The 18682-nt window shown below is 52.0% G+C and overlaps 2 protein-coding genes across 3 annotated transcripts in view; one reads left to right on the top strand and one right to left on the bottom strand.

Annotated features, from left to right (window-relative positions):
* Window positions 1–3846: 3846 nt before the first annotated feature.
* Window positions 3847–6311, bottom strand: LOC120916857 (proteoglycan 4-like; the record flags this gene model as incomplete). Its single annotated transcript, XM_040327800.1, has 2 exons — window positions 6295–6311; window positions 3847–4492 (listed from the first exon to the last, which is right to left on the bottom strand). Coding segments are annotated over exons 1-2 (663 nt in total), but the record flags the coding sequence as incomplete, so codon positions are not given.
* Window positions 6250–18682, top strand: part of NAE1 (NEDD8 activating enzyme E1 subunit 1) — a 49925-nt gene continuing 37492 nt past the window's right edge. For both annotated transcript variants that reach the window (XM_040329668.1, XM_040329667.1), the window contains exons 1-4: window positions 6250–6353; window positions 11390–11493; window positions 14311–14371; window positions 17182–17212. In XM_040329668.1, coding sequence (XP_040185602.1) covers window positions 6310–6353; window positions 11390–11493; window positions 14311–14371; window positions 17182–17212 — 240 coding nt within the window. In that variant the 5' untranslated portion in view covers window positions 6250–6309. The remainder of the gene's footprint in view (window positions 6354–11389; window positions 11494–14310; window positions 14372–17181; window positions 17213–18682) is intronic.

The following is an 18682-nucleotide window of genomic DNA, read 5'->3' as shown; positions in this document are numbered from 1 at the left end:
ATCGCTCCGTCATTGTTAAGTGGCGGTTATTTTCGGCGGCGGCTCTAAATGCGTCCCTGCACCTGTCTGCGGAGGAAAGTATTTCGGAGAGTCTATAATAAGCCGAGATGTTTTCCCTCCTGGAAAATCGCGGGTGTCATGTCGCCCCGTTGGCAGCTGGAGGGCCGTGCCAGGCCGCGGGGTGCGATTTTCCATCCGCCGGCTCCGGTGACAAATCTCACACCTTCCCGCAGACCGCGCTGTGATTGCCGTTGCCGGGAGATACCGACATTCCGATTCCTAAACAGGTGACTGTCCCGGGGAGGAATTATTCATCATGTGACCGGCGCCGATCTTCACATTCCGGAGATCTCCGATATTCAGCGATATTCTCACCGATCTCCGCTGCGTCCAATCACTGCGTCCAATCACTGCGTACTATCACTGCGTCCAATCACTGCGTCCAATCACTGCGTCCAATCACTGCGTCCAATCACTGGGTCCAATCACTGCGTCCAATCACCGCGTCCAATCACTGCGTCCAATCACTGCGTCCAATCACTGCGTCCAATCACTTTCCTGCTTCTTACCAAAGCGATTTTTAGTGATTTTTGCACTGATGTGATTCAGACAGAAATCGCATTCCTATTCGCCTCGCATGCGATTCTTTGTGCTTCACATCGCAGTCGCATGAAAAGGGCGCAGGCGCATTTTTTGCCGCACTTGAATGGGATTGCATGGATGTCATTTGGGTGTTTGTGGCGGTTTTCACGCTCGGTGTGCCCTTTGATGACGCGGTCATGTGACCTCCTCGCCGAGCTGTGACATGTAAGGCGCTGTCACAGAAATACCGGCGGCTATAAATACGGCGCGCCGGCTGAGGGTCGGGGATTTCTCGGGGCGGCTCCAAAAATAGCCCCCGTGTTACTATGAATACCCCCGAGGCTCTCCCCCGGGCGCTGGCAGGAGTGACGGAACTTTCCCTGGAATGACTCCAACCGCGAGACTTTCCGACACCCGACGCCGGACATACCGACCACCTGTGCACCGCCGCGGGATTAACCCTTCCGTCCCTAGACAGGCGATACACCTCCCCGGGGAATCTCACCCCAATCACCGGGGAATCTCACCCCAATCACTGGGAATCTCACCCCAATACCGGGGAATTACACCCAATCACCGGGGAATCTCACCCCAATACCGGGGAATCTCACCCCAATACCCGGGGAATCTCACCCCAATCACCGGGAATCTCACCCCAATCACCGGGGAATCTCACCCCAATAGCAGGGGAATCTCACCCCAATCACCGGGGAATCTCACCCCAATAGCAGGGGAATCTCACCCCAATCACCGGGAAACTCACCCCAATACCGGGGGAATCACACCCCAATACCGGGGAATCTCACCCCAATACCGGGGGAATCACACCCCAATACCAGGGAATCACACCCCAATACCGGGGGAATCACACCCCAATACCGGGGAATCTCACCCCAATACCGGGGGAATCACACCCCAATACCGGGGAATCTCACCCCAATACCGGGAAATTACACCCCAATACCGGGGAATCTCACCCCAATACCGGGGAATCACACCCCAATCCTGGGGAATCTCACCCCAATACCGGGGAATCTCACCCCAATACCAGGGAATCACACCCCAATACCGGGGGAATCTCACCCCAATACCGGGGAATCACACCTCAATACCGGGGAATCTCACCCCAATACCGGGGAATCACACCCCAATCCTGGGGAATCTCACCCCAATACCGGGGAATCTCACCCCAATACCAGGGAATCACACCCCAATACCGGGGGAATCTCACCCCAATACCGGGGAATCACACCCCAATACCGGGGAATCTCACCCCAATACCAGGGAATCTCACCCCAATACCGGGGGAATCTCACCCCAATACCGGGGAATCACACCTCAATACCGGGGAATCTCACCCCAATACCCGGGAATCTCACCCCAATACCGGGGAATCACACCTCAATACCGGGGAATCTCACCCCAATACCCGGGAATCTCACCCCAATACCGGGGAATCTCACCCCAATCCTGGGGAATCTCACCCCAATACCGGGGGAATTACACCCCAATACCGGGGGAATCACACCCCAATACCCGGGAATCTCACCCCAATACCGGGGAATCTCACCCCAATCCTGGGGAATCTCACCCCAATACCGGGGAATCTCACCCCAATACCAGGGGATCTCACTGCCAGTCATCAATCCAGTCCAGCAGATAAACAGTTAATATTGGAGGGGGGGAGTCCACGTGCGGGAAGGGGTTCAGGCCAGTTTATTCCGGGCCCCGGGGGGGGGGAGGGGATACGATGTGTTTACACTCCCCTCCGCGCTCCTCTCGTGTGTCGCATACTTTCCATGTGAAGTGTCTCGCGAACCGTCGCACTTGTTGGCAAATTCTATCACAGCGGAAACTTGGAGACCCGGGAGAGAGAGCGACCGCGCTGTCCACCGATCAGAACCAACGCCATCGATCGCACGAGAAAAAGTCTGGTTCTGAAAAAATTTACAAATTGCCCAAAAAAGTAAAAGAAATGTAGCGCTTCCCCCGAAGGAGTCGCTGGTTTGTTTTGGGATCGGCGTATTGAGTCACCTTGGTGTGGCCCCCGGGGTGCAGTGATAGGAAGAAAGCAGAGAGGAAGGTCCAGACAGGGAATGAAGGTTCTCCAGGCCCAACATCAGTGGGAAGGGTGAAGAGAGAGAACCTTGTGGTATCAGGCCCGGATATTAGATAGCGCAATCAGCACTGCTCTGCGTAGCACCAACTTGTAACTCGTCGCCCCTCCATCTGAGTGGGTGAAGTGCCCCCCCGGACAGACCCCCTTTGTATGAGTCTGGCAGCCGAGGTGTCACTTAGGACCTCTGGGAGGATGCGGGGCCCTATCACAGGCCTGTCTCCCGGGCCCCTATCACAGACCTGTCTCCCGGGCCCCTATCACAGACCTGTCTCCCGGGCCCCTATCACAGACCTGTCTCCCGGGCCCCTATCACGGGCCTGTCTCCCAGTAGATTTCTGCATTGGTCACCAGAGGGCAGCAAACATACCTGTCAGTACTCTGGTCACCGGACCCCCTGATTGATTGGTTCAGGCTCTGTTGGACGACCCGCCTCCGGGTTCCCCTCAAACCGACTCCCCAATCGTACGGCACCCAGCCTGGGATCCTTTCAGTGGAACCCGGAACCCAGCAAGTCACTGGAGTCCCTTGTACCTCCGGATGAGGGTTTTCTGCAGCTTTGGCCAGGTGGGCCGCACCGGCGGGGTCCATGGATGCCACGCCCTGAAGGTGGATGCCGCGCCCTGAAGGTGGATGCCGCGAAGATTTTAGAACACATGACACCGGTCACAGATATACCCCTCCCCAGCATGCCTTGCGAGGGAGAAACTTCTCTGATTGGCTGCTGGAGAAACTTGCTCCGCCAGAACCCCTCTGGCGCCAAATGCTGGCCAGGGATGGTATTGCACCCCCTGACCACAGACTGACCCAGCGGACATTTCTGGAATGACAGGAGACCCAAAAATTACACAAATAGTGAATGAGAGCAAAATAAATCTCCCATCCCCCACTGACTTTAGTGTATTGCCCATACTGGAAGTAAGGGGGCGTTACACAAATATTCCAATACAGAGGGGGGAAATACCGATCGTCTCCCCTGCAGATCGTTACATAGAAATGAAGGGTCTGTAATTTCTCTCATAGGAGACAGAAGATCAACCAGAACTCCAGAGAGATCACATGATACAAATGTTATCAATGGAGGAGAATAAGTATTTGACCCCCTTAGTAGTTGGGGGAGGTCCCTTAGTAGTTGGGGGAGGTCCCTTGGTAGTTGGGGGAGGTTCCTCAGTAGTCGGGGGAGGTCCCTTGGTAGTTGGGGGAGGTTCCTTAGTAGTTGGGGGAGGTTCCTTGGTAGTTGGGGGAGGTTCCTTAGTAGTCGGGGGAGGTTCCTTAGTAGTTGGAGGAGGTTCCTTAGTAGTTGGGGGAGGTTCCTTGGTAGTTGGGGGAGGTTCCTCAGTAGTCGGGGGAGGTCCCTTGGTAGTTGGGGGAGGTTCCTCAGTAGTCGGGGGAGGTCCCTTGGTAGTTGGGGGAGGTTCCTCAGTAGTCGGGGGAGGTCCCTTGGTAGTTGGGGGAGGTTCCTTAGTAGTTGGGGGAGGTTCCTTGGTAGTTGGGGGAGGTTCCTTAGTAGTCGGGGGAGGTTCCTTAGTAGTTGGAGGAGGTTCCTTAGTAGTTGGGGGAGGTTCCTTGGTAGTTGGGGGAGGTTCCTTAGTAGTTGGAGGAGGTTCCTTAGTAGTTGGGGGAGGTTCCTTGGTAGTTGGGGGAGGTTCCTTAGTAGTTGGGGGAGGTTCCTTGGTAGTTGGGGGAGGTTCCTTAGTAGTTGGAGGAGGTTCCTTAGTAGTTGGGGGAGGTTCCTTGGTAGTTGGGGGAGGTTCCTTAGTAGTTGGGGGAGGTTCCTCAGTAGTTGAGCGATGTCTTGATATAAGAGCAGCGTCATGTCACAACTGAGTATAAAAGAGAAGAGAGGCGCCTCTAATGCCGCGTACACGCGATCGTTTTTTCCATCGGTGTAAAAAAAAAAATAGAACATGTTTTACATTTTTCCCGATAAGAAATTCCGATCGTCTGTGTGGAATTCCATCGGAGAAGAATCCACGCATGCTCAGAATCATGTTGACGCACATGCTCGGAAGCATTGAACTTCATTTCTCTCGGCTCGTCGTCGTGTTTTACGTCACCGCGTTTGGACGGTCGGAATTTAGTCTGGTGGTGTGTAGGCAAGACTGACGGAAGTCCGCTTCATCGGAATTCCGACGGAAAATTCCATTGGATTTTATTCCATCGGAAATCCGATCGTGTGTACGCGGCATTAGTGTAACAATATGGTTCCATGTAATGAAGGGACAACATTCAGCAACTTATTGCTACACTTAGGGCCCTTTCACACGGGGAGGATCCGTATTGATCCGCCCCGTGTGTGTCCATCGGCTCAGCCTGGATCCTCCGTAAATCTCCGCTGATCTGTCGGCGGACAGGGCGGTCCCAACACACTGTGCAGAGACCGCCCTGTCTCTCCTTCGCTCTCCTCTATGGGGGGACCATGTGTCCGTATTCATCCGATCCTTTCCGCCAGACAGAAGAAAAATAGGGTTTTCTTCCGTCTGAAAAAGCGCATCTTTGCGGACGCGGACGTTAGCGGATGCCCTTTCACACGTACGGACAAACGGTCCGTTTATTTAATGCTTCCCTATGGGATTGCAGACGTTAGCGGATGATGCATCTGCTAACGTCCGCAAACATCCGCGTCCGCAAAGATGCGCTTTTTCAGACGGAAGAAAACCCTATTTTTCTTCCGTTCGGTGGAACGGATCGGATGAATACGGACACACGGTCCCCCCATAGAGGAGAGCGAAGGAGAGACAGGGCGGTCTCTGCACAGTGTGTTGGGACCGCCCAGTCCGCCGACAGATCAGCGGGGATGACGTAGGATCCAGGCTGAGCCGACGGACACACACGGGGCGGATCAATACGGATCAATACGGATCAATACGGATCAAATACGGATCAATACGGATCAATACGGATCAATACGGATCCGCTCCGTGTGAAAGGACCCTTAGAGGCGCCTCTCTTCTCTTTTATACTCTGTAAAATAAATGCTTTGATATACAAGCGCTTTGGATTACAAGCATGTTTCTGGAACGAATTATCCTCGCAGTCCGAGGTTTTACTGTATAATAATAAAATACATGAGAATGAAATGTTGGAAGTGGAGAATCCCCCCCCCCCCCCGGAATGTTTCTCTCTCTTTATTCTCTATAATAATTTTCTGGATTTTCTGTTTGAAAAAATAAAAATTCTAATAAAAATATTTGGGGGGGGGGGGGCAACAGAAACAGATTTTCTGATGGATGTGATATGAGGATGGATCCCTCTGCACGGATAATAATTGCTGATAATATGCCCCCCCCCATAATGATATTATGCCCCCCCCCCTATAATGATAATATGCCCCCCCCCTATAATGATGATAATGTATATTATATAATGATAGGAAGGGTCTCTCCTCTATAGACAGGCGCTGTATAATCTCTGCGGTGTTGGCGCCACCTGCCGGTGAAGTTCGCGCACTGCCGGTGCTGTAGATGGTTCTGTAGAAGAGGCGCCACCTGCTGGTGAGAATTGATTACTGCAGCCGGCGGCTCTGTGTCCCGCGTTATATTGGCGCCACCTGCCGGTGAAATGTGAGTACCGCACATCAGCTGCACTTGGTTCACTTCCGGGTGAGGATCATGGCGAAGGTGGAGAAGGAGCAGAAATATGACAGACAGCTCAGGTATGGGGGAGGGGGAGCTCAGGTATGGGGGAGGGGGTTCTGACTGTACTGCAGGGGGGAGGGGGTGTACCGGGGGCCCATCACCATCTGTATTCTACAATGAATGGTCTGCAGAGGAGGGCAATGCTCTGCAGAGATGATCAGATGGAGGGGCAATGGTCTGCAGAGGAGGGCAATGGTCTGCAGAGATGATCTGATGGGGGACAATGGTCTGCAGAGATGATCTGATGGAGGGACAATGGTCTGCAGAGATGATCTGATGGAGGGGCAATGCTCTGCAGAGATGATCTGATGGAGGGACAATGCTCTGCAGAGATGATCTGATGGAGGGACAATGGTCTGCAGAGATGATCTGATGGAGGGACAATGGTCTGCAGAGATGATCTGATGGAGGGACAATGGTCTGCAGAGATGATCTGATGGAGGGACAATGGTCTGCAGAGATGATCTGATGGGGACAATGGTCTGCAGAGATGATCTGATGGAGGGACAATGCTCTGCAGAGATGATCTGATGGAGGGACAATGGTCTGCAGAGATGATCTGATGGAGGGACAATGGTCTGCAGAGATGATCTGATGGAGGGACAATGGTCTGCAGAGATGATCTGATGGAGGGACAATGGTCTGCAGAGATGATCTGATGGGGACAATGCTCTGCAGAGATGATCTGATGGGGACAATGGTCTGCAGAGATGATCTGATGGAGGGACAATGGTCTGCAGAGATGATCTGATGGAGGGACAATGGTCTGCAGAGATGATCTGATGGGGACAATGGTCTGCAGAGATGATCTGATGGAGGGACAATGGTCTGCAGAGATGATCTGATGGGGACAATGGTCTGCAGAGATGATCTGATGGGGGGGGCAATGCTCTGCAGAGATGATCTGATGGGGGACAATGCTCTGCAGAGATGATCTGATGGAGGGACAATGCTCTGCAGAGATGATCTGATGGGGGACAATGGTCTGCAGAGATGATCTGATGGGGGACAATGCTCTGCAGAGATGATCTGATAGAGGGGGGCAATGGTCTGCAGAGATGATCTGATGGAGGGACAATGGTCTGCAGAGATGATCTGATGGGGACAATGGTCTGCAGAGATGATCTGATGGGGGGGGGGGGGACAATGCTCTGCAGAGATGATCTGATGGAGGGACAATGCTCTGCAGAGATGATCTGATGGAGGGACAATGCTCTGCAGAGATGATCTGATGGGGGGACAATGGTCTGCAGAGATGATCTGATGGGAGGGCAATGGTCTGCAGAGATGATCTGATGGAGGGCAATGGTCTGCAGAGATGATCTGATGGGGGACAATGGTCTGCAGAGATGATCTGATGGGGGCAATGGTCTGCAGAGATGATCTGATGGAGGGACAATGCTCTGCAGAGATGATCTGATGGAGGGACAATGGTCTGCAGAGATGATCTGATGGGGGGGGGATGCTCTGCAGAGATGATCTGATGGGGGACAATGCTCTGCAGAGATGATCTGATAGAGGGGGGCAATGGTCTGCAGAGATGATCTGATGGAGGGACAATGGTCTGCAGAGATGATCTGATGGAGGGACAATGGTCTGCAGAGATGATCTGATGGGGACAATGGTCTGCAGAGATGATCTGATGGGGGGGGGGCAATGGTCTGCAGAGATGATCTGATGGGGGGACAATGCTCTGCAGAGATGATCTGATGGAGGGACAATGCTCTGCAGAGATGATCTGATGGAGGGACAATGCTCTGCAGAGATGATCTGATGGGGGGACAATGGTCTGCAGAGATGATCTGATGGGAGGGCAATGCTCTGCAGAGATGATCTGATGGGGGGGCAATGGTCTGCAGAGATGATCTGATGGAGGGTAATGGTCTGCAGAGATGATCTGATGGGGGACAATGGTCTGCAGAGATGATCTGATGGAGGGACAATGCTCTGCAGAGATGATCTGATGGGGGGGGGGGAATGCTCTGCAGAGATGATCTGATGGGGGACAATGCTCTGCAGAGATGATTTGATGGCGGACAATGCTCTGCAGAGATGATCTGAAGGAGGGACAATGCTCTGCAGAGATGATCTGATGGGGGCAATGGTCTGCAGAGATGATCTGATGGGGGCAATGGTCTGCAGAGATGATCTGATGGGGACAATGCTCTGCAGAGATGATCTGATGGGGACAATGCTCTGCAGAGATGATCTGATGGGGACAATGCTCTGCAGAGATGATCTGATGGGGACAATGCTCTGCAGAGATGATCTGATGGGGACAATGCTCTGCAGAGATGATCTGATGGGGACAATGCTCTGCAGAGATGATCTGATGGGGACAATGCTCTGCAGAGATGATCTGATGGGGACAATGCTCTGCAGAGATGATCTGATCGGGGCAATGCTCTGCAGAGATGATCTGATGGGGGGGGGGCAATGGTCTGCAGAGATGATCTGATGGGGACAATGGTCTGCAGAGATGATCTGATGGAGGGACAATGGTCTGCAGAGATGATCTGATGGAGGGACAATGGTCTGCAGAGATGATCTGATGGAGGGACAATGGTCTGCAGAGATGATCTGATGGAGGGACAATGGTCTGCAGAGATGATCTGATGGGGACAATGGTCTGCAGAGATGATCTGATGGGGACAATGGTCTGCAGAGATGATCTGATGGGGACAATGCTCTGCAGAGATGATCTGATGGGGGACAATGCTCTGCAGAGATGATCTGATGGGGACAATGGTCTGCAGAGATGATCTGATGGAGGGACAATGGTCTGCAGAGATGATCTGATGGAGGGACAATGGTCTGCAGAGATGATCTGATGGGGACAATGGTCTGCAGAGATGATCTGATGGGGACAATGCTCTGCAGAGATGATCTGATGGGGGACAATGCTCTGCAGAGATGATCTGATGGGGACAATGGTCTGCAGAGATGATCTGATGGAGGGACAATGGTCTGCAGAGATGATCTGATGGAGGGACAATGGTCTGCAGAGATGATCAGATGGAGGGACAATGGTCTGCAGAGATGATCTGATGGAGGGGCAATGGTCTTCAGAGATGATCTGATGGGGACAATGCTCTGCAGAGATGATCTGATGGAGGGGCAATGCTCTGCAGAGATGATCTGATGGGGGGACAATGGTCTGCAGAGATGATCTGATGGGGGACAATGGTCTGCAGAGATGATCTGATGGAGGGACAATGCTCTGCAGAGATGATCTGATGGGGGGACAATGGTCTGCAGAGATGATCTGATGGGGGGACAATGGTCTGCAGAGATGATCTGATGGGGGGACAATGGTCTGCAGAGATGATCTGATGGAGGGACAATGGTCTGCAGAGATGATCTGATGGAGGGACAATGGTCTGCAGAGATGATCTGATGGAGGGGCAATGGTCTTCAGAGATGATCTGATGGGGACAATGCTCTGCAGAGATGATCTGATGGAGGGGCAATGCTCTGCAGAGATGATCTGATGGGGGGACAATGGTCTGCAGAGATGATCTGATGGGGGACAATGGTCTGCAGAGATGATCTGATGGAGGGACAATGCTCTGCAGAGATGATCTGATGGGGGGACAATGGTCTGCAGAGATGATCTGATGGGGGACAATGGTCTGCAGAGATGATCTGATGAAGGGACAATGCTCTGCAGAGATGATCCGATGGGGGGGGACAATGCTCTGCAGAGATGATCTGATGGGGGCAATGGTCTGCAGAGATGATCTGATGGAGGGACAATGGTCTGCAGAGATGATCTGATGGAGGGGCAATGGTCTGCAGAGATGATCTGATGGAGGGACAATGGTCTGCAGAGATGATCTGATGGGGGGCAATGCTCTGCAGAGATGATCTGATGGGGGGGGCAATGCTCTGCAGAGATGATCTGATGGGGGACAATGCTCTGCAGAGATGATCTGATGGGGGGCAATGGTCTGCAGAGATGATCTGATGGGGGGGGGGCAATGGTCTGCAGAGATGATCTGATGGGGACAATGCTCTGCAGAGATGATCTGATGGGGGACAATGCTCTGCAGAGATGATCTGATGGGGACAATGGTCTGCAGAGATGATCTGATGGAGGGACAATGGTCTGCAGAGATGATCTGATGGAGGGACAATGGTCTGCAGAGATGATCAGATGGGGGGGGGGCAATGGTCTTCAGAGATGATCTGATGGGGACAATGCTCTGCAGAGATGATCTGATGGAGGGGCAATGCTCTGCAGAGATGATCTGATGGGGGGACAATGGTCTGCAGAGATGATCTGATGGGGGGACAATGGTCTGCAGAGATGATCTGATGGGGGGACAATGGTCTGCAGAGATGATCTGATGGAGGGACAATGGTCTGCAGAGATGATCTGATGGGGACAATGGTCTGCAGAGATGATCTGATGGGGGGACAATGGTCTGCAGAGATGATCTGATGGGGGGACAATGGTCTGCAGAGATGATCTGATGGGGGACAATGGTCTGCAGAAATGATCTGATAGAGGGGGGCAATGGTCTGCAGAGATGATCTGATGGGGGGCAATGCTCTGCAGAGATGATCTGATGGGGGGGGCAATGCTCTGCAGAGATGATCTGATGGGGGACAATGCTCTGCAGAGATGATCTGATGGGGGGCAATGGTCTGCAGAGATGATCAGATGGGGGGGCAATGGTCTGCAGAGATGATCTGATGGGGACAATGCTCTGCAGAGATGATCTGATGGAGGGCAATGCTCTGCAGAGATGATCTGATGGGGGGACAATGCTCTGCAGAGATGATCTGATGGGGGACAATGCTCTGCAGGGATGATCTGATGGGGGGCAATGGTCTGCAGAGATGATCTGATGGGGGGGGGCAATGGTCTGCAGAGATGATCTGATGGGGGGCAATGCTCTGCAGAGATGATCTGATGGGGGGCAATGCTCTGCAGAAATGATCTGATGGGGGCAATGCTCTGCAGAGATGATCTGTCGGCCATGTTTTAGTGTTTAGAATGTAAACTGTCCCTGTAGTCATGTGACCAATGAGCTCCGTTTCTCTCCAGGTTGTGGGGGGACCACGGACAGGAAGCTCTGGAATCGGCTCACGTGTGTCTTATAAACGCCACGGCAACCGGAACCGAGATCCTCAAAAACTTAGTGCTGCCGGGTGAGTAATAGAACAGACAACTGCCATTTATACTGATAGGACACTCCCCGTCAGACAACTGCCATTTATACTGATAGGACACTCCCCGTCAGACAACTGCCATCTATACTGATGGGACACTCCCCGTCAGACAACTGCCATCTATACTGATAGGACACTCCGCCCCGAGAGACAACTGCCATCTATACTGATAGGACACTCCCTGTCAGACAACGGACATCTATACTGATAGGACACTCCCCGTCAGACAACTGCCATCTATACTGATAGGACACTCCCCGTCACAGCCAACTGACATTTATACTGATAGGACACTCCCCGTCAGACAACTGCCATCTATACTTATAGGACACTCCCCGTCAGACAACTGCCATCCATACTGATAGGACACTCCCCGTCAGACAACTGACCTCTATACTGATAGGACACTCCCCGTCAGACAACTGACCTCTATACTGATAGGACACTCCCTGTCAGACAACTGCCATCTATACTGATAGGACACTCCCCGTCAGACAACGGACATCTATACTGATAGGACACTCCCCGTCAGACAACTGCCATCTATACTGATAGGACACTCCCCGTCAGACAACTGACCTCTATACTGATAGGACACTCCCTGTCAGACAACTGCCATCTATACTGATAGGACACTCCCTGTCAGACAACTGCCATCTATACTGATAGGACACTCCCTGTCAGACAACTGCCATCTATACTGATAGGACACTCCCTGTCAGACAACTGCCATCTATACTGATAGGACACTCCCCGTCAGACAACTGCCATCTATACTGATAAGACACTCCCCGTCAGACAAATGCCATCTATACTGATAGGACACTTCCCGTCAGACAACTGACCTCTATACTGATAGGACACTCCCTGTCAGACAACTGACCTCTATACTGATAGGACACTCCCCGTCAGACAACTGACCTCTATACTGATAGGACACTCCCCGTCAGACAACTGACCTCTATACTGATAGGACACTCCCCGTCAGACAACTGACATTTATACTGATAGGACACTCCCCGTCAGACAACTGACATTTATACTGATACCCGTCAGACAACTGACATTTATACTGATAGGACACTCCCCGTCAGACAACTGCCATCTATACTGATAGGACACTCCCCATTACAGACAACTGCCATCTATACTGATAGGACACTCCCCATTACAGACAACTGCCATCTATACTGATAGGACACTCCCCATTACAGACAACTGCCATCTATACTGATAGGACACTCCCCATTACAGACAACTGCCATCTATACTGATAGGACACTCCCCGTCAGACAACTGACCTCTATACTGATAGGACACTCCCCGTCAGACAACTGACATTTATACTGATAGGACACTCCCCATCACAGCCAACTGACATTTATACTGATAGGACACTCCCCATCACAGCCAACTGACATTTATACTGATAGGACACTCCCCATCACAGCCAACTGACATTTATACTGATGGGACACTCCCCGTCAGACAACTGCCATCTATACTGATGGGACACTCCCCGTCAGACAACTGCCATCTATACTGATGGGACACTCCCCGTCAGACAACTGCCATCTATACTGATAGGACACTCCGCCCCGAGAGACAACTGCCATCTATACTGATAGGACACTCCCCGTCAGACAAATGCCATCTATACTGATAGGACACTTCCCGTCAGACAACTGACCTCTATACTGATAGGACACTCCCTGTCAGACAACTGACCTCTATACTGATAGGACACTCCCCGTCAGACAACTGACCTCTATACTGATAGGACACTCCCCGTCAGACAACTGACCTCTATACTGATAGGACACTCCCCGTCAGACAACTGACATTTATACTGATAGGACACTCCCCGTCACAGCCAACTGCCATCTATACTGATAGGACACTCCCCGTCAGACAACTGACATCTATACTGATAGGACACTCCCCGTCACAGCCAACTGACATTTATACTGATAGGACACTCCCCGTCAGACAACTGCCATCTATACTTATAGGACACTCCCCGTCAGACAACTGCCATCTATACTGATAGGACACTCCCCGTCAGACAACTGACCTCTATACTGATAGGACACTCCCCGTCAGACACTCCCCGTCAGACAACTGACCTCTATACTGATAGGACACTCCCCGTCACAGCCAACTGACATCTATACTGATAGGACACTCCCCATCACAGACAACTGACATTTATACTGATAGGACACTCCCCATCACAGACAACTGACATTTATACTGATAGGACACTCCCCATCACAGACAACTGACATTTATACTGATAGGACACTCCCCATCACAGACAACTGACATTTATACTGATAGGACACTCCCCATCACAGACAACTGACATTTATACTGATAGGACACTCCCCATCACAGACAACTGACATTTATACTGATAGGACACTCCCCGTCAGACAACTGACATTTATGCTGATAGGACACTCCCCGTCAGACAACTGACATTTATTCTGATAGGACACTCCCTATTGCAGACAACTGGCATTTATACTGATAGGACACACCCCGTCAGACAACTGGCATTTATACTGATAGGACACACCCCGTCACATGTAATTGGCGGTATAATCGTATGACTGTGATGTCCCCTCCAGATGGATGACAATGATGATAGAAGTGGCAGTTGGATGTGTGTGATTACCATGTTCTTATTATCACATAATGATGGAGGAATGTGACGATCGTTCAGGACAATCACTTGGACCTCATTATATATGTGAGTTGGGTGATTGATGATCGATGTGTGATCTCTTGCAGGGATCGGATCCTTCACCATTGTGGACGGGAATGTGGTGAGAGGAGAAGATGTCGGGAACAAGTAAGTCAGGTGGAGGAGGAGTTTGTATCATGGGAAGTGATGTGGAGGAGGAGTTTGTATCATAGGAAGTGATGTGGAGGAGGAGATTGTATCTTAGGAAGTGATGTGGAGGAGGAGTTTGTATCATAGGAAGTGATGTGGAGGAGGAGTTTGTATCTTAGGAAGTGATGTGGAGGAGGAGTTTGTATCTTAGGAAGTGATGTGCAGGAGGAGTTTGTATCTTAGGAAGTGATGTGGAGGAGGAGTTTGTATCTTAGGAAGTGATGTGGAGGAGGAGTTTGTATCTTAGGAAGTGATGTGGAGGAGGAGTTTGTATTTTAGGAAGTGATGTGGAGGAGGAGTTTGTATCTTAGGAAGTGATGAGGAGGAGTTTGTATCTTAGGAAGTGATGTGGAGGAGGAGGAGTTTGTATATCATAGGAAGTGATGTGGAGGAGGAGTTTGTATATCATAGGAAGTGATGTGGAGGAGGAGGAGTTTGTATATCATAGGAAGTGATGTGGAGGAGGAGTTTGTATATCATAGGAAGTGATGTGGAGGAGGAGTTTGTATCTCAGGAAGTGATGAGGAGGAGTTTGTATCTTAGGAAGTGATGAGGAGGAGTTTGTATCTCAGGAAGTGATGTGGAGGAGGAGTTTGTATCTTAGGAAGTGATTTGGAGGAGGAGTTTGTATCTTAGGAAGTGATGTGGAGGAGGAGTTTGTGTCTTGGGAAGTGATGTGGAGGAGGAGTTTGTATCTTAGGAAGTGATGTGCAGGAGGAGTTTGTATCTTGGGAAGTGATGTGGAGGAGGAGTTTGTATCTTGGGAAGTGATGTGAAGGAGGAGTTTGTATCTTGGGAAGTGATGTGGAGGAGGAGTTTGTGTCTTGGGAAGTGATGTGGAGGAGGAGTTTGTATCTTAGGAAGTGATGTGGAGGAGGAGTTTGTATCTTAGGAAGTGATGTGAAGGAGGAGTTTGTATCTTGGGAAGTGATGTGGAGGAGGAGTTTGTATCTTAGGAAGTGATTTGGAGGAGGAGTTTGTATCTTAGGAAGTGATGTGGAGGAGGAGTTTATCTTGGGAAGTGATGTGGAGGAGGAGTTTGTATCTTGGGAAGTGATGTGGAGGAGGAGTTTGTATCTTGGGAAGTGATGTGGAGGAGTTTGTATCTTGGGAAGTGATGTGCAGGAGGAGTTTGTATCTTGGGAAGTGATGTGGAGGAGGAGTTTGTATCTTGGGAAGTGATGTGGAGGAGGAGTTTGTATCTTGGGAAGTGATGTGCAGGAGGAGTTTGTATCTTGGGAAGTGATGTGGAGAAGGAGTTTGTATCTTGGGAAGTGATGTGGAGGAGGAGTTTGTATCTTGGGAAGTGATGTGGAGGAGGAGTTTGTATCTTGGGAAGTGATGTGGAGGAGGAGTTTGTATCTTAAGAAGTGATGTGGAGGAGGAGTTTGTATCTTAGGAAGTGATGTGGAGGAGGAGTTTGTATCTTAGGAAGTGATGTGGAGGAGGAGTTTGTATCTTAGGAAGTGATGTGGAGGAGGAGGAGTTTGTATCTTAGGAAGTGATGTGGAGGAGGAGTTTGTATCTTAGGAAGTGATGTGGAGGAGGAGTTTGTATCTTAGGAAGTGATGTGGAGGAGGAGTTTGTATCTTAGGAAGTGATGTGGAGGAGGAGTCCACAGAGACATCTATGTGCTTGGGAGGGTCGAGGATCTGATGGGGGAGGGTCGAGGATCTGATGGGGGAGGGTCGAGGATCTGATGGGGGAGGGGTAAAGATCTGATGTTGGATTGGGGGGAGGGGTGACCTCTGTGGCCATGAAGTTACTCCTCCTGCTGCATAATGTACAAAACAAGGAATGTCCAAAGAATGTAAAAATAATGAAAATCGATAGAAACTGCGGTGGGTGGAGCTGGGAACTTGGGGTGGGTGGAGCTGGGAACTTGGGGTGGGTGGAGCTAAGAACTTGGGGTGGGTGGAGCCAGAAACTCTGGGTCGATGGAGCTGGGAACTCAAGGTGGGTGGAGCTGGCCAGGAATTTGGGGTGGATGGAGCCGGGAACCCGGGGTGGGTGGAGCCGGGAACTCCGGGTGGGTGGAGCCGGGAACTCCTGGTGGGTGGAGCCGGTAACTCCGGGTGGGTGGAGCCGGGAACTCCGGGTGGGTGGAGCCGGGAACTCCTGGTGGGTGGAGTCGGGAACTCCGGGTGGGTGGAGCCAGGAACTCCGGGTGGGTGGAGCCGGGAACTTGTGGTGGGTGGAGCCGGGAACTTGTGGTGGGTGGAGCCGGGAACTTGTGGTGGGTGGGGCCGGGAATTTGGGGTGGATGAAGCTGGGAACTTTTGGTAGGTGGAGCTGGGAAAAGTGTCTGTGATGGATTGATTGTTTATGGATATTTTCTCTCGGCAGTTTCTTCCTCACCGGAAGTCGTATCGGGAACTTGTGGTGGGTGGAGCCGGGAACTCCGGGTGGGTGGAGCCGGGAACTCCTGGTGGGTGGAGCCGGGAACTTGTGGTGGGTGGAGCCGGGAACTCGTGGTGGGTGTAGCTGGGATCTTGTGGTGGGTGTAGCTGGGATCTTGTGGTGGGTGGAGCCGGGATCTCGTGGTGGGTGGAGCCGGGAACTCGTGGTGGGTGGAGCCGGGAACTTGTGGTGGGTGGAGCCGGGAACTTGTGGTGGGTGGAGTTGGGAACTCGTGGTGGGTGGAGCCAGGAACTCGGGGTGGGTGGAGCTGGCCGGGAATTTGGGGTGGGTGGAGCCGGGAACTCGGGGTGGGTGGAGCTGGGGAAACTGTTTGTGATGGATTGTTTATGGATATTTTCTCTCGGCAGTTTCTTCCTCACCACGAGTCGTATCGGGAAGGTAAGTGGAAGTGACTTCTTCGGATTTTCTGATGTAAAGTAGAAGGAAACCTTCCATCTCGGGATTCCCTCCGTACATTTCATGTAAAGTGGGTGTAATGCCTCCATATCCCCAGTGAGGTGACACACAGAGAGGAGACAAATCCTTCTACATACGTTGTACCTGTTTATCTGCAGTGTCTTCTCTACATCCATACGAGGTCCAGCATTTATACAGTGTGTCTGAGCTTTCAGAAAGTTGGGGACGGGGAGCTGAAGTTACATTCTGCAGAGCTCCGTGAAGGTTGATTGGCGGGAAGGGACACACCCCCTTCACACAGGAACAGAGCTGAGGCTGTCAATCACAGGCTGTGTGCTGGAGCTCCCTCCCCTGTCACCATTTATCTCTTGGTGTCAGAAGTGACTCATGCAGATATCAGAGGGGGGAGGAGGAGCAGGGGGAGGAGTCTCATGCAGATATCAGAGGAAGGGGCATGAAGGAGGAGGGGCAGGGGAGGAGTCTCATGCAGATATCAGAGGAAGGAGGAGGGGCAGGGGGAGGAGTCTCATGCAGATATCAGAGGAAGGGGCATGAAGGAGGAGGGGCAGGGGGAGGAGTCTCATGCAGATATCAGAGGAAGGGGCAGGAAGGAGGAGGGGCAGGGGGAGGAGTCTCATGCAGATATCAGAGGAAGGGGCATGAAGGAGGAGGGGCAGGGGGAGGAGTCTCATGCAGATATCAGAGGAAGGGGCAGGAAGGAGGAGGGGCAGGGGGAGGAGTCTCATGCAGATATCAGAGGAAGGAGGAGGGGCAGGGGGAGGAGTCTCATTCAGATATCAGAGGAAGGAGGAGGGGCAGGGGGAGGAGTCTCATGCAGATATCAGAGGGAGGGACAGGGGGAGGAGTCTCATGCAGATATCAGAGGAAGGGACAGGAAGGAGGAGGGGCAGGGGGAGGAGTCTCATGCAGATATCAGAGGAAGGGACAGGAAGGAGGAGGGGCAGGGGGAGGAGTCTCATGCAGATATCAGAGGAAGGGGCAGGAAGGAGGAGGGGCAGGGGGAGGAGTCTCATGCAGATATCAGAGGAAGGGACAGGAAGGAGGAGGGGCAGGGGAGGAGACTCATGCAGATATCAGAGGAAGGGACAGGAAGGAGGAGGGGCAGGGGAGGAGACTCATGCAGATATCAGAGGGAGGGGCAGGGGGAGGAGTCTCATGCAGATATCAGAGGAAGGGACAGGGGGAGGAGTCTCATGCAGATATCAGAGGAAGGGACAGGAAGGAGGAGGGGCAGGGGGAGGAGTCTCATGCAGATATCAGAGGAAGGAGGAGGGGCAGGGGAGGAGACTCATGCAGATATCAGAGGAAGGGACAGGAAGGAGGAGGGGCAGGGGGAGGAGTCTCATGCAGATATCAGAGGAAGGGACAGGAAGGAGGAGGGGCAGGGGGAGGAGTCTCATGCAGATATCAGAGGAAGGGGCAGGAAGGAGG

This window comes from Rana temporaria, chromosome 11 (genome assembly GCF_905171775.1).
Source record: "Rana temporaria chromosome 11, aRanTem1.1, whole genome shotgun sequence".
Taxonomy (NCBI): domain Eukaryota; kingdom Metazoa; phylum Chordata; class Amphibia; order Anura; family Ranidae; genus Rana; species Rana temporaria.
Note: the sequence above shows the minus strand (reverse complement) of the source record. Positions and strands in the feature narration are given on the sequence as shown.